This window comes from Anguilla anguilla, chromosome 4 (assembly GCF_013347855.1).
Source record: "Anguilla anguilla isolate fAngAng1 chromosome 4, fAngAng1.pri, whole genome shotgun sequence".
Taxonomy (NCBI): Eukaryota; Metazoa; Chordata; class Actinopteri; order Anguilliformes; family Anguillidae; genus Anguilla; species Anguilla anguilla.
Genome location: NC_049204.1, coordinates 15,495,838 through 15,523,563, shown reverse-complemented (window position 1 = coordinate 15,523,563; position 27,726 = coordinate 15,495,838). Strand labels below are relative to the sequence as shown.

At 41.6% G+C, this 27,726-nt stretch overlaps 1 protein-coding gene across 1 annotated transcript; it reads right to left on the bottom strand.

Moving 5' to 3' along the window:
* Nucleotides 1–7,413: 7,413 nt before the first annotated feature.
* On the bottom strand, nt 7,414–23,450 carry spag6 (sperm associated antigen 6). The gene is made up of 11 exons (XM_035412273.1): nt 23,257–23,450; nt 22,344–22,439; nt 20,980–21,146; nt 16,701–16,884; nt 14,606–14,811; nt 13,812–13,985; nt 11,439–11,591; nt 8,910–9,101; nt 8,493–8,609; nt 8,214–8,359; nt 7,414–7,797 (listed from the first exon to the last, which is right to left on the bottom strand). Exons 1-11 carry the CDS (start codon nt 23,279–23,281, stop codon nt 7,734–7,736), a joined length of 1,524 nt encoding a protein of 507 aa, XP_035268164.1. The 5' UTR covers nt 23,282–23,450; the 3' UTR covers nt 7,414–7,733.
* Between the last annotated feature and the right edge of the window lie 4,276 nt (nt 23,451–27,726).

The following is a 27,726-nucleotide window of genomic DNA, read 5'->3' as shown; positions in this document are numbered from 1 at the left end:
GCTAGAAAACGTGGAATCGACTCAAAAAATGTTAAAATACAAAAAAATTGTATATTTTGCACATGATAAAATGCACCAAAATGTTTATGCATATGATCCTGATGGTCATCATGGTCTTTACAAGGGAAAAGCAATACCTGTACCAAGTGAAATAATATGATGTAAGGTATCGTTTTTAGGCAATGGGTAACAAGAGAATCCTGTATCCTTTTTGCCTATCCTTTTTATTTACCCATGCAAAAAACTTCCATATGGTATTTTTGTTTGTTTAGAGTATATTTACAAATATTTTTTACATTACATTTTAATCAAATAATTTTGCAGGCATTTTAAAGTACCACCCATTGAGTGAAAGTGTTCTGATATATGAAGGATGTTGGTGTTTGAATTTGTACCAAGCTTAAGTACTGTAAAACAAAAAGGAGCATGTTGCCTAAAATATGGAGTTTGTGATTATTTGCTTGTTTGTTTGTTTGGTTCCAGAAGCCATTAGTATTATATATTGATACATGTTTCTCCAGAGTATAGTTTCCAAAATAATCCTAACATGCTTTATACTGTTTTCAATGTATACACTGTGCAAGAGGCGTGCCTTTTTACTCAAAATTATTTAATTTTGTACTTTAAATCTTTTTTTGTTGTTTTTTAAAACAAACGTTAAAAGGTTATTTTCTAAAAGTGTAGAGGTCAAATCGGATCCAGTGGCTCAACTGAACCACTTCTGTGTAAGCGTATAAAATATGTATTAGTGACTCAGCTCAATAAGATTATTATGGACATTTAAGAATAAAAAGAAAAAAAGCCATCTTATCTTTGAGAGGTGACTTTTGAAAACGTGTTCACCCTCTGCTCCAGTTGGGCAGGAGGAGTGTGTGTTGTGAACTTGTCAGTATAGTATGGTGTAAGGTGTGACTGTGTTTACCGTAAATGTGTCCCTGCCTACTCATTGATGTTGTCTGCGATATCAAAGTGTTACTTCCCCTCCGTGTTACTGTTACCAGTCCACTTATTGTCAAATGTAGGTCATGGTTGAGTCTCTCGTCACATTGGCAGACAGAAGGACAGAGCTCTGTATCCGACGGATGTGTTCTCTGAAAGGGCGGCTTGACTTAGATTTTGCTGGGCTTGCCATTCTCTCTCAATGATGGATGGGTGGTGTGAATGGGCCCCTAGGACAACACAGCAGGCCAGATGAATCTGACAAACCTGAGGGCGAGTCGACTTCAGTATGGTTGGGCTTTGGTCGTGTCACAGCTGTGTTTGCTTCAAACGCCATATGTAGCGGCAATGGCATGATGTTATGCAACTTTTTTTTTTTTTGACAAGACCCAATGCCATATTCAGATTCTAGCATCTATGCAGCCTTCATCTTGAGTGCATATGTGACTGATTCTGACGTTTTGTTTATTCTGTTTCACAAACGATTTAATCCAGCACATTACCAGTTGCATAAACAATTAAATCATTGCTGACGTATGAAATTTGTGTGAATTTTCACTTATGATATGATCCAACCAAAACGGGACCATATTATGGTCTGTGCCCTTTCAGATTTGTCAAATGGGCTGTATGTATTCATAACAGCTTTTGACAGAAGCATGCTGCAAATGTTGTTAAAGGTCAAGAAAACTGGATTCAAATTGTGTTTATATTCCCCAAAGGCAACAATTGATTGTCTTAATGTTTCTTTCAAGTTTTTAATCCAATTATAACCATTAAATTGTAATACTAGTAGATTATTGGGACTGTTCAGAAGATTAGGACAGGGTAGGCGTGTATCCTGCACTCATTAATATTAATCTGTGAGACCCCTCGTATGTAAACCATTCCTCGTCACTCAGTTATGGCAGACAACACGACAATACGAAATAAAGCAACATAAGCTAAGCTTTACCATCATTGGGATGGCAGGCATGCCATCCTGCCATGTTAGGCGGTATGCCCCATATCTAGTTATACCTGCAGTTCATTCAATGTGTAATAATGTGACACTGAGCCACTGTACACTAACATTAGACTCCACAGCAGTCTGAAATTCTGTACATTACACCCGAATAAAGGAAGGCTTTAACTCAACATATCTAACCTTGAAATCTATTCACTTATCACTAGCTAACGGTAGGCCTACTTACCCATCCATCACGTTTCTGTTCTGCAACCAACAGGAGTGTCACTAGCAGCGGCAGTTGAGAGGGAGGTTAAGGGTGGGAAGGCACTGCACCATGCACCAGCGCTAGCTTTTTAGCGAAGCCACATTGTTTTTGTAGGTAGCTTGTGAAGTCCTCCTTGTGAAAATGGGCACTACTAAAAATATTAACTCCAGAAATGAAACCCACTTCTTGTCTGTCGCTTTGTTTTTTGGAACAGAATAAAGCATTTTGGTTTTCTGCATCCAGAGAAGGCATTTCCAGCTTAGCTTGCCTTCACAAAAGTGGCTAGCGCATCATTTACATATTACATCAGAAAGAACTTCCCCTGGCGTAGCGTTTTAGTGATGTACATTGTACTCGGATAACCCTGGCCGCTGAAAGCCTGCCGTTTAGCCAATGGGGAAGCAGGCCAATCTCGGCACAGTCTTTTAAAGAATCATTTTTAAATATTTCTTGGTCATTTGTAAATGCAAAAAGCATTAAAACAGCAAATCAGCAGAGAATTCACAGATTTCAGTTTCCTGGACCTTTAATTCCATTTGCCCCAGATACTGCTGAGCAGGCTCGTGGGAATTTTCTAATTCTTTACAAAATTACTTGCAGCTTCTGTGATGTTCTTTAAGTCTTCTTTGTAGGCCTTCATTTTCATTTATTTTGCCAAAAGCAGTTGTTCCCGTTCAGTTTACATTGTGTTGTACATCCACATAAATTGTGAAATTATTACAGAGTATTGCAAATGTGAATATTTAGAGTATCATGATCAAAAACTAAATATTTGAGTTTTTTATTATAATTTCCTAATCATTTAAAACGGTTACCTTCATGTCCATTTATATGACTAAAAAAAATACATTTTCATTAAAAATGACAGTGTGGCTCGTATGTTTAAGTGCTTTTGAAAACTAGTCATAATTATAACAATAACAATATTAATGCTCATGGGTCTTTGTCTGCAAGTCATTGTGAGTACACTCTTACGGGTGGGGCTGCCTCATGTTGTGTGCTGTAATACCAATATTATACACTCCATCCCATAAACATCGCTCAATGAAATAAAGCACTTTGTCTGCTTGGTCTGGTCTCTACCACACTTTTTTGTTGGCTCATGCCCTGTTCCACACACCAGTATTGCACACACTTTGAGACGTGTGCTTACTGTATCTTATATTGCTCCTGTCATTAGAGATTGAATGCTGCTGCCAGCCAGCTAGTTCCCTCAGCTCTTAAGATTTCTCATGGAAAATACAGCACTGGGTCCAATTATTTTTGCCCTAAATGTTAGAACGGTAGCGAGTCCCAATGCACTTGTTATTTGTCAGAAGATTCGATCTTTCCTGCTCTCCCTGACAGGATGCCAATGGGTTGTTGTTTTTTTTTTTGTTGGTTTTTTTTGACACATTATCCGTCCATAGTGAATGTGATGTGTTTACTCTCCTTTGTATAGTGTGCCAATTTCCTTAGCAGCTTAGATGCAGGAGGTAATCCTTGACTGGAAATCAGGTGGTCGGTGATTATTAACCTTGTTTGGCATTGAGAACCTTCATGTCACCCCTGGAAAAAAAAAGCAATTTATTGATAAATTAGTAAATGACTCAGCTAACATTAAACAAAAAATCAGTTAACATGGGTTTCCTTGAGACAGCATCTTTTTGTCCACTCCACAATAAATTTTAAAATGTTTAAATTAAAATCTTAAATATAATTTTAGAAACTGACAGTTATGTTTGTTCCCATTTTTTGATTTTTCAAATTATTGAATATTTCAAAGAATGATTCATTCTTAATGGCAACGCTATCGTCTACTAATGGTTTGTCACAACTTATAGTTGCGTCACAGATGGGCTCAATGTCAAGAAATGTATCAAACACATTGTCCTCAACTATGCATCTCAGACAATGAGCCATTGTTGGCTCATTCAGAATCATCTCATGTGCCTTTGGGTGGAAAAACACGGAGATGGTGTTGCATTTATTGGTCATTAAAGGCCATTTCCTCAGCTTTGTTATTGGTTCCCTGAGGGAATAGAGACTTGCAGCAAAGCCTCGCTCTATCCAACCTTGAATTGGCACGGCCAGATTTTACACACAGTGCTCCAATCTAAACAAAAGGGAAAATATAATGCATTTCTTCCCAAATTGTAGCTACACTCCCACAATATCTAATACTGTTTTTTTCTAATACGTAGGCTATAATCTCCGGTCACAGGCTGTTAAACTTGTCTATGTATACACTGTAATCATGCTTCAGTATATATTTGTGTCTTGCTTATCTCCGTGTTATTACAACGACGGTCGTTTCTCGTGGTCTACCTACCGCAGCATTTGAGAATGGGGTAACTAGTCCAACGTGATGACGTGTTACTGAAAACCCGCTGGGCTTCGGGTTCCGTCGTTACCATGGCGATATAAATGCTACCCTGCTAGAGACGTGCAGGTGAGAACATTTCTGTAATGACCCAGTGTTCTCGAGGGACAGCAAAAGGCATTACCTCATTATACGTAGGCACTTAGGATAATGTTTTTCAATAGCTACGACTTGTTCATGGATTTCACAATTGCTGTTTCAAAATGTGAGCTGTTGCGCCAAAGTGAAAGCATTGTAGCATAATTGTTTAAATACATAGCCTATAAATTTGCGACAATGGGATCCTTATTATTTCTTTGTCTAATTCATTAGCCTATTGTTAAAAATTCAAATACAATTAGGCCATCGGCAATCGATGGTTCTAACCTATTCGTTCAATCAGTAGCCGCTAGCCAGATCAGATCAAAGTATTGGCCTTTATGGCCAAAATACCGTGCTCAGATTAGTAATTTTATAAAATCCTGTACTAAATCTAGACTAGGCTACGTAGAAAGACTGTTCTAAAGCCATCAATATTGTTATAATCTAAATCGAATAGATTTCCTAGAGCCTATAGGCTATGAAAATATGAGGCTTAATTAGGCTAGATAAGCAATCAATGAAAGTTGAAATTTGAATAATTGACTGGTTTTCTTGGTTAGGCTTGATTTCTTGGTTTATTAGTCGAGTCGAGAGATTTTATTCAACAAAAATAAAATAAAAAATAAAAAACTGGTTGAAATTAATGCTAAAACTAATTAGGCTAAATGTAGGCCAGTGTGTTTCATATGCTAATTATGACAACAGCCCGATATTTTGTGGGTCTCGGCTCTAATAAGATAGCCGAAGCTTGCATTTAGGCTACCGAGGGAAATTATCTCTACTAGGCTACTAGGGTCCGCTTAATTTGGCAGTCTAAGACTAAAAGATATTATGCTACATTTGGAATACAGAGGTGTTTCGGTGCGTAACATAGTCAAAATTCCGACTCTAGGATACATTTTAATCGCAGCAATCTAATTTAGACAACTCATGTCTCCGTTAAATCATTGTATAACGATGCCACGGTTAGCACACTAGGCTATTACGATTTATTATTTTTCCTCAAAATTTAGCGGTTTTTTTTTAATCAGCACACCCCTAAAATGCCAGAAGGCAGACCTAATAAAATAATGCATGAGAGACATGATCCAAATCTACCATATTCGGCGCATCGAAACGCGAGGCAAGTTCCCCTTCCCTGAGGGCATGTTTAGACTAGATTATTAGGCGTCTCCGCTGACGCTACAATTTTGGACTATGAATAGTTTAGGCTACATGGTTGAAACTGCCCTTTTGGTCGATCGTGTGTTTTGCAGCGAATTTAGGCTGCCAACGACGTCTAAATCTATCCTGTCTGTAACATTGAGGGCATGTAGCCGGCAGGGGGCAACAAAGAACAATTTGTAAATCGCTCAACAAAGACAATGGGGGACTTCGTATGAGGAAATAAAGCATAGCACGAGGTAGGCTTATCAGTTGAATGCATTGAAAAATAGACACATAGGGCCTATCCTAAATTATTCAGTTAATCTTTTTTTTGGTGGGAGGGCAGATTCAGATTCACCGAAATAGCCTAGGCCTACCTATGCAATAAAAAATAAAAAATAGACCACGTTAAAAAAAAATCCGTGGATATTTTAGGGTCCTCATTGGACTACTTCTGACTCTAATCAAAAGACATAGGCGGAGGCATAAACCCTTTTAGCATTTCGAAGAGCAAAGCCATTTTCTTTTCAACGCACGTGCAGTAGGATATGAAACGAATGAGCGAATGGCAAGATTATTTATCATTTGAACAACCATGCCTTGTGTCGTTGTGGGAAACTGTTTGCGCGCCCACGCCTAAGCACTTCACATCCAAAGCACATGCGAAGGTAGACGATAGAGACTCAAGTCTTTCGCGTCATCTGTATTATGCTACCGCTCATTGATGATGCCGATCGACAGATCAAATTTGGCTACTAAAATACTGCGCCACTCTCACAGACAAAAGTGTAGTCACCTTCTAGTTATTTGCCTGCTTCTGCGGTTTGAAGGTTGCCTCTTCCATACTACACTGCAGAGGACATTGCAATTGGTGTTAAAATCGTCGTTCATCTTCTTCCCGAGCTTTTAAATATGAACAATAGTTCTTTGTTTGTATATGGAAATACGAAATTGAATAACGCTATTGAGTATCGGTTTTCTTCAGTGGGTTAGGTTAGACGTTGATGCAAGTGGTCCTGACAAGCACCAAAGCGCCTGGCTCCATTCTGTGCTTCTCCGATGATGCATAATTCGTGGCGGTTCTTTTATTCAGTTCTCCACAGGCATTAAATATAATTGTATGTAAAATCGAATATGCATAAATGTAAAAATAAAATATGGAGGCGATTAAATCGTTGCGAGCAAAACCAGACAAATGGTAAATCCATGTTATTTATATCAACTAACGCAATGCAAGAGTTACTAAGAAATTAAAAAGTTGTGCTGATTGGTGTTTAAATCAAGGGGCTAATACACTTCGTGCATTTTCATGATATTAAAAAAATCAAGAGCACATTTCGTGAGAATTTTTTTACCTCGGTTTTTTAATTGGACTAATATTTTTCAGACAACAATTTGAATAGGCTATGTATTTATTTTTCGAAGAATGCCGTTCCAGTCTCAGACTCAGTGCTAAGTAACCAACAAAGTTCACCCAAATTGTTCGTGATGTCAGAAAGACTGGAACATGTCAATATGTCGTTAATGTAAAATGTCATATGAGAAATATCAACACATGGAAAGCAAAAAATGAAAACCACTATAGAATATAGGCTATACACGTTTAATCATAAAATTAAGACATCCTAATCCGTTGAATTTACTGTTAGCATATGAAGAATTTTAATTTTTAATTTATTTATTTTATTTTATTTTTTTAAATAAAATTTAAAAACTACAAAAGATACTATGGTATAATTATATCAGCCTCACTGATGAATTATAAAGTTTATCATGATAGATACTTTTGGGGAAACAGACATTTAAATATCAAGCAGGTAACTTGAACACAAGTCTACAATAAAATATCATCTACACATCAATAAGAACAAGACAATGCATTATTTCAGTTGACGAATGTGTTGCTTATTGTGCAACAACTTACAAATGCAGTGACAAGACGTGTAAGTAAGTTATAAGAGATCTAGTATTGAACAAAAAAACTAAAATATTTAAACTGGCTGGTATTTGTCCACTCTCTCCAGCAGCGTCTCTGAGTAGCCTGGGGAATAGTACCTGAAAGGAGAAAGGTAACTCTTGATTCAATCGTAATGTGACCACACACAATAGGAACAGCTTCAGATACACTGAGGGGTAAAAGCAGCAATTGGTAGAATGTAATGAAATGAAGGCCACCGGCGACAGACAGAACACAAAAATTCACCATGAGAAAAACACTTAAATGCCTTAAAAAAACGCCAAACCACTGCATTCTCAGTACGAGCTACTGCAAATGGCCACTGTGTATCTCCAACAAAGGGTAGGATGGGGGTGGGTATGATGCTGGAGGCCTAACACTCCAGCATGCCGGTAACGTGTAGTGTACATGTGCAAAATGTAAAATGGAGGCCGGTGAGACGCCCTTTATAAGGATGTCGATGAACCGGCTAAATAATGCCGCGTAGCGTGGTAAGAAATGAAAGGCTGTCCACCTGACGATCTCCTCGGGGTAGCAGTTGTTGATGGCGCTGATGTACTCTCTGAGCGCCGTGCCGGGTTCCGCTTTGATCTCCTGCACCTTCTTCAGCCCCCCGCTGGTGACGAACAGACGGCGGGCCTTGCTGTCGTGGGGAAGCACCTACGGAGACCGGGGGGGGGCGGGGGGGAGAGGAGAGGAGAGGCGGATCAGCAGGGAGAGAGGGGCCCTTCGCCGCCACCGAGACCGCGGGGGGAACGGCGCTCGTAGGCCCCGGGGCTGCCGTCGCACTCACCTTGCTGAACTGGCAGACCACGTGCTTGAGGACGTTGCTGGGGGCTTCATGCAGCAATGGCTCCAGCGCCGGCAGGTAAGTGCACTTCTGCAGTATGCTCTTTAGCGCCTTCTTAGCCTGAGACAGAGGTAACGAGACATTCACTTCCTTAATGGGGTCACCGTCTGGATGCCTCTGTTTTATTAACTGTAAATCCTGTAGAATGCAGATGCTGAACATCATCCAGGTAAGGTAAAATCCCGGGAAAAAAGAGCTCCTTGTGAATAAATGAAATGAATAAATAAGATGAAATGCCACAGGAAATTGCTTGAAAGACGGTACACCTAACGCGTTGCAGCTGAGCGGTGTTTGTTGAAGCGGTCCACGGCTCGTCGGCGCTGACCCGTGGCCCCTGTTCCGGGCCCCCGGGGGCCTCACCTTGACCTGCAGGTCCTCGGAGCTCTCCGTGTCCATGTAGAGCGCCAGCAGCTTGGGCAGGACGTTCGCCACGGCGACCATGCGGGCGTGCTCCGGCGTGTGCCGCCCGATCTGCCCGAACGCCCAGGCCGTGGCAGACTTGATGTGCTCCTCCTGCTCCTCCGCCAGGCAGATCGCCAACTGGGGCACGCCCTAGGGGAGAGAGAGAGAGAGAGAGAGAGAGAGAAAGGGGGGAGAGAGAGAGAGAGAGAGAAGGAGAGAGAGTGGAGCAATGACGGGGGGGGGGGGGAGTAGAAACGGACAAGGTGAAGCAGTGGGGAGAAAATGAATGAGACAGGGAGGGAAGGAGGGAAGGAAATGGGAGGGGGCAGAGGAGGCGTAGTAGTGGGGGGGGGGGGGTGTAAAAAATGAGGACGTAACAGAAAAGGACAGCAGGAGAGAGAGGGAAAATCAGGGTTTGGTAGAGACAGCAACAAAACGCCAGTGACAGAAGTCAGAGGTAATGTACAAAGGCGAGGAGCACACAAGGGAAACAGCAGAGGAAAACAAAACAGAGAAGACAGAGAAAATAGATTTTTAATTTAATCTGAACAGTCTGTAACCCTTAAGCCTTATAAATTTATTAGTGTGACTAATGCCGATTGGAAACCGTTCAAAGGAACCACATATTGCAACTTTGATAGCAGTACTAAATCTTTTTTCACGGGGCCAAACACTGGCTACGAAACCTCAAAATTAAAGCAGGGGTGCAAAAAAAGGTTGTGTGCCATAATCACCACTGTTGACACGTGAAAGAGTGGTAACAGATGTCCACTGAAAAAGGCTTCAAAATTCTTTTCCTCTGAAATGCCAGTGGAAATTTGCAAAATGGAGCCACAACACACTTCTTATACAGTTCGCCGACGTTTTTTTTTTGTGACTGAATTTTCGTTCCGGTTAGAGGGTGCGTTGGAGCAGTGATGTGACACTTTCAGAATTGATGGATTACGCTCTGAGAGCGACTGACACAAACTCATAAATTATACTTTCCATTCACTCTGCGGTGAAAGACAAAACCTACAAAAATGCCTCCCGTCAAATTAGAAATGTCTTGTTTTTTAAGAGCATTCTTGCCATATGTTTTTACATGACATTACTGCCAATTAACAGATGCTTTTAGCCACAACAACTTTCACAGCCAATTGTTTTACATACAATCCATTTATACAACTGGATATTTACTGAATGAATTCAAGCTCTTGGGTATAATAGCAGTGCACCCTCTTGGATCTGTATCTACAACTTACAACCTCACAGTTGCAAGCCCGGTTTCCTTACCATTATGCTAAAATGCCACTTTTTCATGGTTCTTACATATATACTTGTTTGATTACAGACTGGATAGACTAGACTCCACATATTCTGAATATCTATACTTGTGAAGACTCATTGGGCCAACTGCAATGTGCTTAGCTCAGGTTTAAACCCATAGACCACAGAACTGCATTACAACTGGAACAGCTAATCGTTATTTCACAGATTTGCATAGCTGTTCCAGGTGTAATGCAATCTGTGGATAGCTGTTCCAGTTGTAATGCAGTTCTGTGGTTTAGGGGTTTAAACCTGATGTTTCAACTCCAGCTAAACACACTGCAATTGACCTGAATCTGACCTGAATCTCTTACAAACCCACAGTCCCAGCTCAGAGGATTTCAAACAAAACATTAAAGGGGTAGTTCACTTTCCGGTGTTTTCTGATATTATTTCACCTTTAGTGCATGCTTTCAGTTGACCCAGAAAGTGTTTTGACAATGAAGGATATTTTAGATATTTAGAGAGGTATCTGTTGACCTGCCAGTTTTACAATGGAAGGTATAAGGCCATTCGGGGGTACGTGCTCTGGAGTGAGAAAAAATTCATTCACGTAACTCCAAAGCTGCTTGTACTGCCAGAAAGTGAGCTATCCCTTTAAGCTTGAACTGTGCCGGGCAGAGCAGACACCTCAGACGTAGTCCAGATGTCCAGCCCAATATTATCCAACAAAGTAAACTTCAGACTTGGAAAAACAGCCCCAAACTAAACTACCCCTCAAGTACTTATAATTCCAACTGCTGCACTGAAACAAGGTTACTGGCTCGAGAGCACGTTTATCACTGTTTAGTTCCTACAGAACAGTCCACACTGGTTTGACAGAATTACTGTTCTCGAACAAGTGCCAGTACACAGACCACAGAGGTGTGAGTGTGCGTGCGTGTCTGTGTGAGTGTGTTTTTGTGTGTGTGTGAGTGTGCATGCGTGTGTGTGAGTGTGCGTGCGTGTCTGTGTGAGTGTGTTTTTGTGTGTGTGTGAGTGTGCGTGCGTGTCTGTGTGAGTGTGTTTTTGTGTGTGTGTGAGTGTGTTTTTGTGTGTGTGTGAGTGTGCGTACGTGCGTGCGTGTCTGTGTGAGTGTGTTTTTGTGTGTGTGTGAGTGTGTTTTTGTGTGTGTGTGAGTGTGCGTGCGTGCATGTACAGTCACGTGCAGGAAACGGGGAAGGGAGCCGTTAGGCAGACCTTGGACACGATGACGGCCATGGCCAGGTTCTCGGAGTGCGCCGCCACGTAGCCCAGCATCATGATCCCCGGCAGCCGCACGTGGCCCCGGCAGTCCCCGACGTAGTCTATCACCGCGGCGACGCCGCCCGCGTTCACAATCAGCTGGGACAGCTGCACGGGACACGCAGACGCAACACACACAGACACACGAGCCCAGAGAAAAAAAGCAGAAACAAGGACGCCAAATGGACAAGGTTAAAATCTAATAAAATGGTACAAGTGTACTGTATAACAACACAGTTAAAGTGCCATTCGATATTGAGCATATAGTTGATATTATTCAACAACAGCAATAATAATAATTATTATAATTATAATAATAAAGACAACATTTGAGACTAAAAAATAATGTCAGTTATCCATCCATCCATTATCTACACCCACGTATCCTGGTCAGGGTGCTGGAGCCTATCCCAGCATGCACTGGGCAAGAGGCAGGAATACACCCTGGACAGGTTGCCAATCTATCACACACCATTCACTCACATACACATACCTATGGGAAATTTAGAGTCTCCAATTAGCCTACCTGCATGTCTTTTGACTGTCACTTGAGGAACAGTTGCTCCTCTGTTTTTCCTTCTCACACTAATGCATGAGCATTATGGCCATTGAATGTGTGCTTTCGACCACAGTTTCCAACCCAATTTACTGATGTCTTTCCCATAGATCTAAATGCAGATGTCACTTTAGTCATGGTTCCCGTTGAAACACTAGCCAGTTGAGCAGTCTTTGTGACTGAAGCTCCCGCCATCCATGCCCCAATAATGAACCCTCTATCAAAGTCACTTAGATTGTTTCCTCTTGCCATCTTGATCCAAAATCGAGGTAAACTAGGCCTGCTCAGAACTTTTATACATGCCACAGAGCATGATAGGATGTTAATTGCTTAATTGTATCATGCAGTAGGCTACACCTGTATGGAAGCATCTCCATTCGTTTTGCTTCTCCACTCCTACTCGATATATTCATATATATATCGCCTATATATATGTGTGTGTGTGTGTGTGTATGATGAAAATATGTCATTCTAATACTAAATCTAATTCCAATTAAAATGCAGCATTGGATTTTACCTTGGTGAATGAAGATAATTAGTGCAATTAGATGCAGACATAGATAATATTGTGCAAGTCTGTAGCTTTTTCAGGTTATTAAAACAGGAGGTAGGAGAGTGCAGATAAATAGCTGAAAAGGGTCTTTTAAGAGTGAAACAATGTGCCTACAGAACACATCAATAGTGAGAATTAACTCTCTCAAAGGGAGAGGACAATAGACCACAGTCATTGTGTAGCTTATCTCTCATATACTTTTAGTCAGCTGTGCCAGGTCTAGTCCAGTACTACTGCTGTAACACTCTTTCCCTTGACCATGAATAAATTTAGTTCAGAAAGGAAAACCACAACTGAAATAATTATGAAATGTACAAAATTACTTTCACAAATTAAAAAGACGTCCTCCTTGAGAAACCAGTCCACTGCTCATCAGGACTGTCCTGTTATATTTTCACAACCTGGACCTGATGTCTGTCCAGAACATTAATTCAAAAAAGCAATAACTAACATTTTCCTCAACAGGGAAAGGAGGCAACAATGTCAAAACTGGCTCAAATGAACAAATGCTGTAGGGCGCACTTCGTTAGAAGGGCTTTCATTTTTCAACATGGGGGCGTAGAGCGGCTGGATGCCCAGAGACAGCCCTCTCTGTAGTATGGGCACTGTAGAGTGGCTCAGCGCTCTGATGACTGAGATACAGTTTAAGGACAGGTCATGTGTACTCTTTAAACACACACCATGAACAATGGAAGTCAATCCTCCTCCTCCCTGCCCTATAAGCACACAAGCGCTTTTGAACCGTGTCTTCTGTTACCTGGCCATGACAATGCGACAAACAAACAGAAGCTTACAGCGTGAAAGGAAATGGGCCGGACCAGTGTTAAAAGCAGGAAGTGATGTGCGATGTTCAGATGAAAAGAAAGTACATTCATAAAAGATGAAATCTTAAATTGCTTAGGAAAAATGAAGCAAAAGCACTGAACCAGATGCCTCCTCTAGAGGATGGTGTTATTCTTTCACCGGTTTCCACTGACCTAAATCTAGAGCACCACCATGGGTGGTCTAGCTAATTAGCGGGGAATTGCCAATCAGCTCTTCTCTTCTCCAGTGAGAAGTTACTAAAAAAAAGTAGAAGGCGTGACATTGGACCTGTCAATCACCAGACAAGGCGACAGGCCTTTTTGTTTGTTTCTTTCTTTCTTTTTTTTTTTGCCCACACGCGACCATTCTTTAGGCCGAGCCGCAGGCGGCAGCCGGCCGATGACGGGCGACGTACCTCGGGCGTGTGCTTGGTGATCTCGCGCATCAGCGTGGCCACGTTCTTCCGCACGTACTCGTCCGGGTCCTTCAGGCAGCCCAGCACCGCCGGGAAGATCTCCGCCTCCACCACCATCTCCGCCAGGTCCACCGAGTGCTTGGCGATCTGGCCCAGGGCCGAGAACACCTGTCGCTGCGGGTTCGAGAGGGGACAGGAAACTTGCTACTTACCCGACAGGCAGAGCAATCACTTGTTCTACACGACGACGGCTTATTTCAGTAATCCTGAGGGATTCAGGTTAGCTGCATTGCTGCTCTCTATGTTGGGCCTTCTCTATTGATAATAATATTATATTTACAGCAGTGGAAACCAACCCAGTTCCTGGAGATCTACCATCCTGTAGGTTTTCACTACAATCTTAACTCTCATTCAACAGCTAGAGATCTTGTTGAGCTGCTAATTAGTAGAGTCAGGTGTGCCAAATTAAAGTCAAAATGAAAACCTACAGGACACTCGATCTCCAGGAACAGGGTTGGTCACCACTGATTTAGAGGTTGGGATAGACTGCTTGTTTATGCAGATGCTTTTTATAAATGTTCCACTGTAAATGCATATGCGGTTGTGAATCTGTGCACACCATCTCACTAACAAAGAGAAATATCCGTGCTTGAACATATCAGTTTGTCATGTGATGTCATGATTGCTTGTGGTTGGTTAATAGTGATATTAATGATGCGCTGTTAAGACAGCGGGCTGCAGAACAGGGCATGCTCAGGGGCAGACGCTCTGGGCGCCACCTCCGGCCTCCTTACTTTCAGCTTGGCGTCCGGGTTGAGGATCATCTGCGCCAGGTGGGCGATGGCGCCGGCGTCCACCACGGTCTGCGCCAGCTCCGGGGAGTGCTTGGCGATGTCACTGAGGCTGGAGGCGGCGATCCTCTTCAGGGCCACCTCCGGCTCCTGGACGCACAGCACCAGGAGGGGCACGGCCCCTGCGTCCACCACCGCCTGGGACAGCTCTGCAGAGCGTGGGGGCGGGGGGGGGCTGGGGGGGTTAGGACCCTAGGCTTACCCTGGGAAGTGTGCTCCTCCACCCCCACCCCCCAGGGGGAGGACCCATCCCTCAGCCTGACACACGGAGGAGCAGGCCAGGAGGATGAAAAAAGGAGTCAGAGAGATTGAATGGATGAGGGTGAAAAAAAGCAGAGTGTGCGAGGGTAGAGGGTCTGGGGAGGGGGAGTTAGCTTCCCGTAGCCTGCATCTGCATTTCAAATCAGCCTCAGCGAGGCTGCGCGGCCGCGCTGGGGATCAGTCGGGGACACAGGTCAGTGGCTGGGGCCCATTAGCATGCGCACACACAGGCGCGGACCAGTCGTGCGCTGTGTGTCCGCGTGTGAGAGCTGTGTGCGTACGGGTGTTCGTGCGATGTGTGTCCGCGTGTGAGAGTTTCCTCCGCGTACGTGTGTACGTGTGCTGCGCGTGTGTACGCTTCTGCTCCTGCGCGTCTGTATTCGCGGTACGAGCGCGTTCGGTCCGGGGGCCGCCTCAGGGCCCACGGAGGGTATGGCGTTCGCACTAATAACCACAGTCCCCGGCCCATCTGACGGATTCCCTCTCATTAAGATGCATAATGAGATTTTGACAATGAGGGAGACCGGGGGGAGAGGTTTCAGCAAGGCCCAATTTTTGGTGCCACTGCTGTCGCATGTCACCAGCTGGGAGAGAGCAACACGGAAAGAATTCTAATCAAAACTGAAAAAGCAGAAGGAAAAGGAAAGGCAAGAATAGAACGTCCCTGACACGAGTCTGCGTGCAGTCATACAGAATTAAGCCAAATATTTTCACTGGAAACGTGAGACCAAGCCTTTCCAATGTGCTGGACTTTGATAGCTGCATTCAAAAGGGAAATAACCCACAAAAGCTTTAATGTTTTTCATCTTATTTCTCAGTGATTCTGTGACTGACATTTTATTCAATCACTGCAACCACATCAACTGTAAACAAAGGCTATCCATGTCAAATCCACTTAAATATGCTATGCAACTAATTGACTAGTTTCTGTTAAACTGCTCTAGTTTACCATTGCTACTATAAGGTTTCAGTTCAAAAGGTGGCTGGGGTTTGCACTTTTGGTTTCCTGCATCTGCTCACAAAAACAGCATATCAGACATAATAGTATAACAATTATAATGCAATAATAATTCATAATTATTCATAATATCAATAATATTCATGACATTTAACCTTGACTATTTTGAAAATTATGAAAAGCATGCCTTTTAAATAAAGGACAGCCAGGCATTTTTCTCTGCATTCAGACAAGGGGAAAGCAGACAGTTACAGACACAGATTGAGATGGGCTCACAGCACAGACACCGCCATGGTGGGGAATCAAACCCCAGGCCTCAGAGGGAGAAGAATTGATACATGGGTTGACAAACAGCTGCCCTGCAGACTGTGCCACTCTCTCTCCCCACACTTTAATTAATTCTGATGTTGCTTTTATAGATTTTACAGGTTAGGCTATATTATTATATTGTTTATTTAACAGCGTTTATAGTCATTCTGGCTGTTCTGTAACTGTGTTGTGCTTATTGCATAGTGTGTGATATGTACAGTAGTTAATAGATAATGCAATACTAGCTGTGTTAGTATACTTGAATACTTAATTTACTTCATTAATGGAAGTCATTTATGCATGGGGCTGCACACATTGCAGTGTGATAGCGCAGGCTAAACTTAATTTGTGTGCCAAGGAAATGTATCAGAATAAAAGGCCTGAATTAATATTTTCCTCATGACTATAGTGTGCTAAACGAAAGGTTCTCCCCAGGTTTATCATCTCATTCTCTAGTGGAACTAAAATCCGATGCCCACAGGCATTTCAGTGAGCGCATTTCAGTCTGACCTCCATTGTGGCGGGCGATGTAGCCTAGCGCCCAGGCCGCAGCCTCCTTGACCCCAGGGTCAAACTCCTCCAGAGAGATGACCAAAGCGTCCAACGCGCCACAGTCCACCACAGCCTGCGCCAGCTCTGGAGAGTGCTTGGCCACCGCCCTCAGCACAAACGCCGCTGCCTTCTTGTAGAACCGCTGTACAGCAGAGAAGAACGTGGACAGAGACGCGCACACACGCACACACACACACACACACGCACATACACACACACAGCTTCATCATCACTTTTGTCTTCAGCATTACCAATTGCTTTGAAAGCTGAAATAGAAGATTTCCCATCAGACGAAAACAACATGATATTATTACACAAAGATTAACGGCAAGAGAATTACAAAATCATCATCAAATAACTCACTCCAGAGGATGACATCTTGGTTCAAAGAATTGCCACAAGGGGAAAAAAATTACACCACAAGTCAAATTAACTGAACTATTTAAAATCACTTTCCCATCGTTTTCTTGAAAGCAAACCGTTTTCAACATCGGTCCACGAGGGAGGCTTCCCACGTCAAATAAACTAAATCACAGGAGGGCGGCGAGCGAACGTCAGGCCGGTCACTGTCTCTATGCCGGCCGTCTCGAGTGGGCTGAGGCCGTTTCTCAGCCCTCCCTCGCGATGCAGAGGAACGCCTGGGCCAGCTCGCACTGGCACACGGTCAAGGGCTCAGCCGGCCAGATGGGCCGCAACGTGTGACTTCATAACCTGACTCTCTCCAGCCGTTCCAGCTCTGAGCCTCCCCGACCTGGGCGTCTAACGCGGGGAGGCGTGGGAGAGCGCCCTCAAGGTTAAGGGCACAGTCCAGCTGCTCTTCGGGTAAAACGAGAACACGGTCTGCAAGCACCGTTTGTGCACTACAGCCACCTTACAGTGTTACAGGGAACCACAGACTAAACTTTCAAGGTAATCAAACTTGAATTCTAAATCTGAAGTTTGCGGATTGTATATGTATGTTGCTTAATATGTTCATATATTTTTGTTTCAGGCATTAATCAATGGGAATGGTAATATGGAAAGCTCATAATTACATTTAATATATTTCAATACATGTGAATATGAAATATCATAGCTATCATACAGCCACACCATTATAATGGTTATGTTATATATGTAGTATACTGTATATATAATACTGATAAATACTTTCTGTGATAGTTCAAATTCTTCAAATTCTTTCATTTTCCATTTGCTTGTTGCATGGAAACTACATAACAAACAACAAACCATATAAGAAGCTGTATGTACTTCAAATTCCCAGGCATAACAGAGAGCAACTCAAGTCCATAGATAAGGTTAAATACAGACTAATTCAATAAACAGCAGGTGGTATCATCTGAATTGTTCCCCTATATACACCAGCTTCCCCATGCTAGCTCACCATATATAATTACTGCGGCATTTATGGACTCAAGTCCCTTCACAAAAATTGAAATGAGCATGAAATGATACAGGAGACATCTTTCAAACATGTGAGGGTCCTTTAAGATTGATGGAGTGAATGCCTAAAGAAGGCAGTTAGCTGATTCTCCTTAGATAACAACAAAAATATAACTGCTAGCAAAAGGCTAGTGAAATTCTAAACTGAATTTGATCTTTAAATGTATTAATCCACTGTGCCCTATATTTCAGAGCAGTGAACTGCTCCCATTCAGCACCCATGGAGAAAATTAAACATGCTACGCTCTCTTGGACAGCAACAGTTAGACTGACAGAAACTCGTAAGAAAATTCTCCATGGAATGACATATGAACTCTCTGAGGCATAAATTTCACTGAGCTCAGATGCAGTACGAACACAGTGTCCACAGACAAGAACCTAAACTCAGACAGATCAAACTAGCTGCGTACCTGACCAAAACTTCCCCAGACCGGGCAAATGCCAACGACCGAAAAAAGTTCCCACTTGTGTGAAGTGTGTTCTTAAGAATGTCGAGTGTTTCAGTCGTAGACGACTATAAAACATTCCTATTCAGGGGGCCAGACCCAGAATCCCAGCAGCAGCGATGAATGAGGGTGAACACAGCATTTCCCTGCATGCTTCACTGAGTCCAGGTGTAGGCCTCGAGAGGTTTCCAGGGCACAGGGAACTAAGCAGCCCTCTCTTTCACATGGATTTGGTGTCAGGCTTGCTCATGTCCAATGGCTCGAAAACCATTTGATCTGCAGGCTGCTAGTCCCCAGATGGTCTATGACCGTGCCTACAAGTCTACTGGATTCGCAGCAGTTGTTAAACACATGTATGAAGCCCAAGAGCAAGTTAAAGACTGAGCCAAAAAACTATTTAAAGAGAGACAAACTCATAACACTTTGCAGAAGGCAAGCCCTTCCACAAGAAATATAATGCAAGGCAGACTAAATATTGACAGTTGATGAATATTATGAATGTTGCTAACATGAGCCCTAGATCCACAGAGCAAATTCTTTCACAGCAAACAAAAAGGCAACAGCTTGCACGTTTGGCTGTTTTCACAGGAAGTTAAGGTAAAAGCCAGAGAGGATTCTGGGTGAACTAAATTCACCGAGTGTGTTAGTGCAGCCTCTGCTAGTGCCAGGAAATTCTGCTTATGAATTACAAGCTGGTGTCCAGGGACATTGAGGAAGATTAATGACTTTTTTGTAGGTAAGAGAAGTGTAATCAAAGCTGTAAAATCTTTCCTGCCACAATGTCTGTGTTCTGCGGTTGCTTTCTTGATCAGAAAGTAAAGCAGGCTTCTGACCAACTGCATTGGGTAAGGGAACAGGGCTCCCTCAGCTGCATAACAGCCATTAATGAGCTCAATTGTAAAAAAATAAATAAATAAATTTGAGAAGTCATTATTATATCCTAGTATAATTGCTCAAAGAAAGCTTTTTAAAGAAGGCTTAAGCTTTTAAACAAACCCCCAAGATTCCCCCAATTATGTTTGTGGTATGGGAATGGCTGGTTTAAGCAGCCACACCTGCCCTGGGTCAAGCTAATTAGACCTGGCCAATTATCTAATTAGCCAGGTCTAATTAGCTTGACCCAGGGCAGGTGTGGCTGCTTAAACCAGCCATCCCCATACCACAATGTTCACTAAGCTTATAAAACACTATAGATGATGAGTCAGTCGTGTTCTCCTTGCACAGGGATGGTGCACAAAGCACTGAAAACAGGGGTGCCTGCATTTTTTATACCCGTCATTTCGGGAAATAAATGAATTTCTTGTAAAAAGAAATAAACTCTTTTTAAACTTACAATTACTCTAGTTTAAAAACGTTTAATTTACTGTCAATTAAACTGAAGGTCCTGTCCCAGTCCAAGGTGGCTCAAAAGTCCTCCCCGGCACTTTGCCTAGGCTTTGCCAATTAGCACGATTCTTCAGCCAGGAGGAAGAACTAATCAGTGAAATCAGCTGGCTGAGTTCATGGATGGAAGCAAGAAACACATGGCAGGACTTTTACATTCTGACCCCTGCACTTTCCACCACTGCAGCAGAGGGACAGCGGTGTGTGGGTGTCAGTCTTTCACATTACACCTCCAGGAGGGGGTACAGGGGGCAATGATTGGATATACATGTCCAGCAACATTTCAGCCGGTCTACAAGCTAGCTGCATTCAAGCTAGCAGCATTTATCCAGTAAATACATTACTGAGCAGAACTGCTCAGCTGGCCAGGCTCAGAGAGATAAATGGTTGCCTCACCCACAGTTCTTAGTGTTTGCATTCATTTGAATTATTATTTTGTCTGAATTAAGTCATTCAATCAGTTAAAACATTTATCATATTTAGTGGATGTATGTTTAAGTTAAGACATTAATTTTAAAGTGTTTCCATGACAACTTCTGTCCTTAAATAAAGAAGTTTAGTACATCATTTGCAGCCACTCTGAAAGTAATTAATTGTGAGGAGTTAAGGAAGAGGTATAAAAATGTTGTGCATTCTCCTGGGTGTGCTTTCATGAGGCGTGGTTGACTTTTTGGCTGTGATATGTGAAGGCCCAAAGTAAAAGAATGTCTGTTATGACTTGCAGGCAAAAACATCCTTGGGGTTTCACTTCCTTAACATAAATAATCAGTGTTAAATACAATAAACAGGCACACAAGTGTGAATGTGACATGTGACAAGTGCAGTGAGTCATAGTGATTGCGTAGAGCATGTGACGGTTGTTAAAGTCTGGGAACAATTCAAGTGGCAAAACAGAAGGTGAGAGGGGGTTAAAACAGACAAAATAGGCCTACTTCAGACTTTTTCCAAACACAAAAGAGTCTTACGTTCTGTTCCGCCAAAGAGTACACAAGCTGTGGAAGAATGTCTCCCTTTACAACTGCTTCAGCTAGGTCATCATTGTAGTTGGCAAGCCTCCCTAGCGCCAAGGCTGCCGTCTGCTGAACGGTTGGGACCACGTCCAGCAGGAGGGGCCTCAAAAGGGACATCACACCTAAGTCAAAGGAAAAAAGAGCTTTCCATTCAGAAATAAATATGAACAACATATGGAAATTCAACATGAAAATAGTCATGTGATAAGTACATTTTGATCCAAACAAGTCATTTTTAATTATTTTAATTCCTGAGGTTAATATAAATACAGAGGACTGTTTACTTTGCATAAGGCCTCATAAAACAACCACTAAATAACTTTTATTAGAGTTTTTATTCACGATATTACAGAATTATTGAAACAGGACCTAAAGAGATAAAATGTTGAAAAGCAAAGTCAGTATGCACATGCAAGTTATAAAAAGGTCCATGCATAAATTATTGTCATCCTTTTGTTATCCATTTAGCCATTATCAATATTATGCCAAACAAACAAGCGCATTTCGAACAAAAGCATTGATTAAAATGACAATTTATTCGGTTCACGCTTTAATTCCTGCCAGGGTGAAATGGGGCATAAAGCGGGAAACCAGCATTAATTAAACACTGATGACAATGAAGAAATGTTCCCTGTTGTCACTGAGGCAGCAAATAGAAATGTGGCACCTTGCCAGAGCCGTTGGTGCATCGTGCTAATCACAACCACGTGCAATACCACAGAGAATGAATGCTACATTTTAAAGGAAGCACACAACCATATATTTCACATACTAATCCTATGCACATTTAATATATATCTTTCTTGTTTGGAGACAGCAATGTAGTATATTGGTCAGAGAATTTGTCTGATTATTTCAAGGATGTAGGTTTAATTCCACATGGGTCACTACCATTGTACCCTTGAACAAGGCCCTTAACCTGAAATGCATAAACAAATCTAGCTGTATAAATAGATTGTAGGCCTATACATAAAGAATGTAAGCTATTTAAGTCGCTCTGGGTAAGAATGTCTGCTCCATGCCTAAAATGTGATTTGTTCAAATCTTTATTTGCACAATGTGCAATAGTCTTTTTGAAAGTAATCAGCGTATAGCTGATTCAGAGGGTAAAGGTGGAGAAAACTATTTTCTGCCCCTGCCCCTTGGTCTTCTCAGTTATTTACACTGTGTGAAGGTATGCAGGTAACAGCAAGAATACATGTGTCTTCTCAAAATGAAACAGCCGCAAAGAAAACTGTCATGTGTTCAGGGTTACAGCTGCATAGTTTCCCAGCTGAAAGAATCATTAGATGGGTGACGAAGCTGTTCTTTCCACTCACCTGCATTTTGCAAAGTCTCGATGTTTTGTGGTCTTGTTGCAAGCTCAGCAATTGACTGCACAAATTGTGTTCTGGATTTTTGATACTGTTCAAAAACTACAAAAAAAAAAAAGTTTAATAAGTTTAATATGAATCAAATTTAAAATAGAACATAAAATAGCATACATGAAAGTCTTAAACAGTGAACACACACTGGCAAGGATATAGGCTATTTTATTTTGGGATTCTGGAATGTGTTGCGTCATTGTGAACTAGCCTGTTTTCTCTCAGCCCCCTTTTGTTCTATGGACTCTATGGATTGTAGATACATCCATAGGCGTAGATTTCTGGGGGGGGGCAGGGGATATGTCCCGCTCAATATTTAGAACACGTACATTTGTGTTTTCCTTTACATAACACATTTCCACCATAAATTGATGTAGAAAAGGCACAAATTGCTGCATAAAAATTCACCAGTAAGCAGGAAATGAAGTGTTTGACGCTCAAAATTTCCAGGGGGAGGACCCCCAGACCGCCCCCCCCGGCCCCCCCTTAATGTGTCCCCCCAATGTTCATACAAAACCTACGCCATTGGATACATCCATAGAGTCCGCTGATGATAATAATAATAATAATAATAATAATAACATGCTACCTATGTAGCTGTCTTGCAATAACTGTAATCGGACAAAAAATAAACTGATAGCAAGATGTCTAGAATAGATCTCCTACAACTTGACGTTATCTTCGAACGTAGAAATCTCATGTAGGCTACAATGGGGACAATAACACATAACATTAGCCACGGCTTGGTCTAACGTTACATTTGCATTAACATAACACGCGAATATTTACGAACCACTTAGATAAATGTTTCTGTCAAGGGGACCTTCTTTACATTTGTAAAATGTACTTTTTAGTGTTTCATCCTTACCTTGTAAAACCTGCCGCTGACTCATAATTCAGAATTTTCCCAGAGATAGCAAACCACTAACCAATATATTCTACAAGACGAACAGAAAAGGCAAATAAGGAGTCACCAAACTAATCCTAAAACAGTGTAGCGTCTTTTTCAATTGCAAGCTAGCAACCATATAGTTTGGACTACGGTGTAGCAGTTGTCCTGGCAACAAACCGGAAGTGAATGAAAGATTCATTCTCTGCATGGGTTCTTATGTAGTTCATTTGGGTGTACTCTTAGAACTTGTGATACGGCCAGGGAGCCCTAGAAGAAAGTTCTATCAACCCTGTTCGCTCGAATTGGCCAATTTCTTGGATCGTGGATGGTCCCAATCGTTCGAATCGCTGCAGCAGCGTGGAGTGAACGTGTTTTTAACTGTATGTCATGCTCTTTTCAGAGTTAAAGAAGGTAAAATCAACCGCATTTTAATGTTATGAGCACATTTGAATCGAATTAACAATGTGAGCATGTTAGCTCATTATTTTCCACCACATTGGCCGATTTAGGTAATGTTAACAGATCAGATAACGTTAGCTATGATAAAGGATAAAGTTAGAAACAAATAATGACAATCTGTGTACATTGTAACTTGTTAGCTACGTTTTCTTAATGTGATTTAATGCATATCGTTTTTAAATTAGAGACAAAGGCTTCTAAACATGTTTTCCGGGGGGTAAGGTATCATAGTCAAATGTAACATTAGATTTTGTGCTTTGTAGTCTGGTGGGTGGCGAGTTATCCATTCTCCCACATGGGTGAGCCCATACATATTCCCACATACCCACATACCTCTACGTGAATATATTATAACAAATTATCTGACACAAATATCGCATTTGTCTCTGGTTCATCGATTGGCGTTTTAGTTGCTTTTCTGAAGGACGCATCAAAAGCGAAACACACGACCTGCTTAACTTGTCATTTTAGTGGAATAAAGACAGAATTGTGGGTCTGAGTATTACCAGTTGTGCTGCCAGTCAAAAAATGATATAACAGACAGGTGAGAAATTGGGAAGTAAAAACTTGAATAAATGAGTGGAGAAGCAAAACGAATGCAGATGGTTCCATACAGGTGTACTGCATTATACAATTAAGCAATTAACATCCTATCATGCTCTGTGGTATGTATACAAATTCTGAGTAGGCCCTAGGCCCAGTTGACCTTGATTTTGGATCAAGATGGCAAGAGAAAAAGATCTAAGTGACTTTGAAAGAGGGTTCATTATAGGGGCACGGTTGGCAGGAACTTCAGTCACGAAGACTGCTCAACTGGCTAGTGTTTCAACGGGAACCATGACTAAAGTGACATCTGCATTTAGATGAATAGGAAAGACATGAGTAGGGTTGAAATTGTGGTCGAAAGCACACATTCAATGACCGTGATTTTCATGCATTAGTGCGATATGTAAGGAAAAACAGAAGAGCAAGTCTTCCTCAGGTGACTGAGAATGGCAATGCAGGTGTGATAAGACTGTGTCAGCAAGACCAGTCCATCGATAACTACATAGAGAGGGATATTATAGTAGGGTTGCAGTGCATGAATCCCTCATTACAAACAAGAATGCACATTTGAGAGTTCAGTGGTGCAAAAACTATAGGTACTGGTCTACAGGGATGTGGAAAAAAGTGATATGGTCAGATTAGTCATCCTTCACATATTCTAGACACGTGGGTGAGTGCATGTTTGGCGTACACCTAGACAACACTGCAGGCCTGAATGCTTGACCCCTACAGTGAGAGGGTCGGGTGGCCCTGTTGGGGGGCATTTTCCTGGCATGGCTGGGTCCACTTGTACCATTTGAGGGAAAGGTCACTGAAAATCTATACAAAGCTATTCTGAGTGATCACCTTCACCCTATGATGAAACATTTCTATCCTGATGGGAGTGGTCTCTTCCAGGATGACAATGCCCTATCCATAGGGCAGGAGGGGTCACTGAATGTTTTGATGAGTATGATAATTATGTGAATCATATGCTGTGGCCTTTGCGGTCACCAGATCATGAACACCTATGGGAGATTTTGGACTGACGCATTAGTGCTCTCCACCACCATCATCAAAACACCAAATGAGGGTATATCACTTGGAAGAATGGTGTTCCATTCCTCATATTCTTTTCATTCCAGGGACATGCAGAATGAATGCCAAGGCATTGAAGCTGTTATGGCTGCTTGTGGTGGCCCAACATGTTACTAAGACTCTTTATGTTGGTTTTTTTCATTTGACACCCAACTGTATATAGCCTACATATGATCATAAACTCTCTGAAGCAGTGGTCTCCAACCCTGGTCCTGGAGAGCTACAGGGTCTGCTGGTTTTTGTTTTCACCTTAATTGAGACCCAAGACACCAGATGAGTTGAGTTACCTGTGTAATTAACTTTTCTATTTGATTCATGAAGTGCAGAGTCACTATGAAAACCAGCAGAATCTGTAGCTCTCCAGGACCAGGGTTGGAGACCACTGCACTGAAGCCTACGTGAGCCACGTGACCGCCTAGCGTTTTGGACCTGCATTGACGTAACTATCTATCGAGGGCTCTGAGTACAGTGAAACCGTGCTTTTAGTAACTCGTTACAAGTTAATAGCCATAAGGAATACTAATGATAATTGGAAACAAAGGTGAAGCTCTTGCTTTTCTCTATCCCTATTACAGGCACATTTAAGCATTAAATTATGTATTAAGTGCGCCCTGACGAGAGAATTTTAACATTTGGGCTCAGCGCATGAATGAAACACATGTGGTTCAGTGGGATGAAACGTTGTCACTAATAGAATTTTGCTCTCATAATGAGATGGAAGAGAATTAGCACCTGTCTGCGCGATGAAACTTACAACGCAATAAATGTGATTTGGCTAGTATTAATGCGTCTTAGGTTTATACATTTCTTTACCCAGGTATCACAAAATATCTCGTTTTATGAAATAAACTCTGCATGTTACATACACACCCTAATTAAGTAGCATACGCGGTAAACGTTGTAAAAGTAGCTAAATAAAACTCCAGATGTTAGCACGGTATCAGAATAAATGTGAACTATAGCGACACACACCATATAGACAAAATGTCATTTTTTATGAACCCTGTAGGCTATGCATACTTTTATCTAACATGACAAATCATGTGTGAAATAAATACAACTGACTGAGAAACATGATTTATTTTGTAATGTGTTTTTTTCAATAAGATCTATTATTTGAATGTTAAATGGTTTGGCTTTCTCGAAACAGCTGTAGTGATGTAGCTATACTACAATGAGATAAACGTGTTTTCCCTCTGTAAATAAAATAAATAGCCAACAAACAGGCCACAGAAATAAAAACAGGTTCGAGTCTGAAAGGATTCTCGTCGAAATAAGAGAATATTTTGTTGGTCCATTCACAGGAATAAGGTTAAGGGTTTTTCTACGGTTAATTGCCGAGTTAAAGGCTATTAGCTGAGGGATTAATTCCGTCCTTTTCTGTATGTTTAGCACAAATACGTTAAGAAGCTTTACTGTAGGCAACTAATATTACTTATTTCCATTAGCCTACTCAAGGTCCTTTCCCATAGTAGACTACTAGGCTATTGTGCGTTTAAATTGAGGGCCAGCAGTTTGAACGAAACAAGATAAACCACATTTTACACCAATCTTCATACCCCGGGAACTGAAAGTAAAAGTATTTAGGGTTAGGCCCTGACTTCATCTATCAAAATCTATTAAGAATAGTTATATACAACGGTTTAAATGAAAATATAAAGTCAACTGATATTTCTAATTTATCTATTTGAGTTATTTCTGACGTTATGTGTTCTGGTAGGCCTTTAAAGCCAACTTATTGATAAGAGCCGCTAATGTAACTGAAAAAATAAAAGCAATCTAATAATATATTTACTGTTCTTGCCCATAAATTACAAGCCTGTCTCAAATGCATGCTGACAAACATAATTCTCTCACACACACAGACACACACACACACATATATATATATATATATATATATATATATATATATATATATATACACACACCAGAGTACAAGTAAAGATATGCTGAATGCACTCACCTATTTATGTGTGCAGTTTTTACAACTTCTTTGGGGTCATTTTTTCAAATCACGGTTCCATTGTAAAAAAATGAACATGCTAAACGGTTTCACTGTGCAAAAATGAACGTGCTAAACGAAATTACCCCCTTGAGTCCTTAAATGTTAGTTTTTATTATGCTGAATTACAAATGATTGTGCTAACCTGACAGGGTACTTATGTAATCATTTGGTAACTGTCAGAGTTCACTGTTGAATTTACTGTTACTTAGTTATATGTGGATACCTTGATACCATCCTTTCTTACATGGATCATGTGACCATGTGACCATGGGAAGCTTAGTAGTTTAACTCCAAGTTGAGAAATTGTAAGAAGGTGCTGGTCATGGTTACAAACGTGGCCATGGTCAACAAGATGC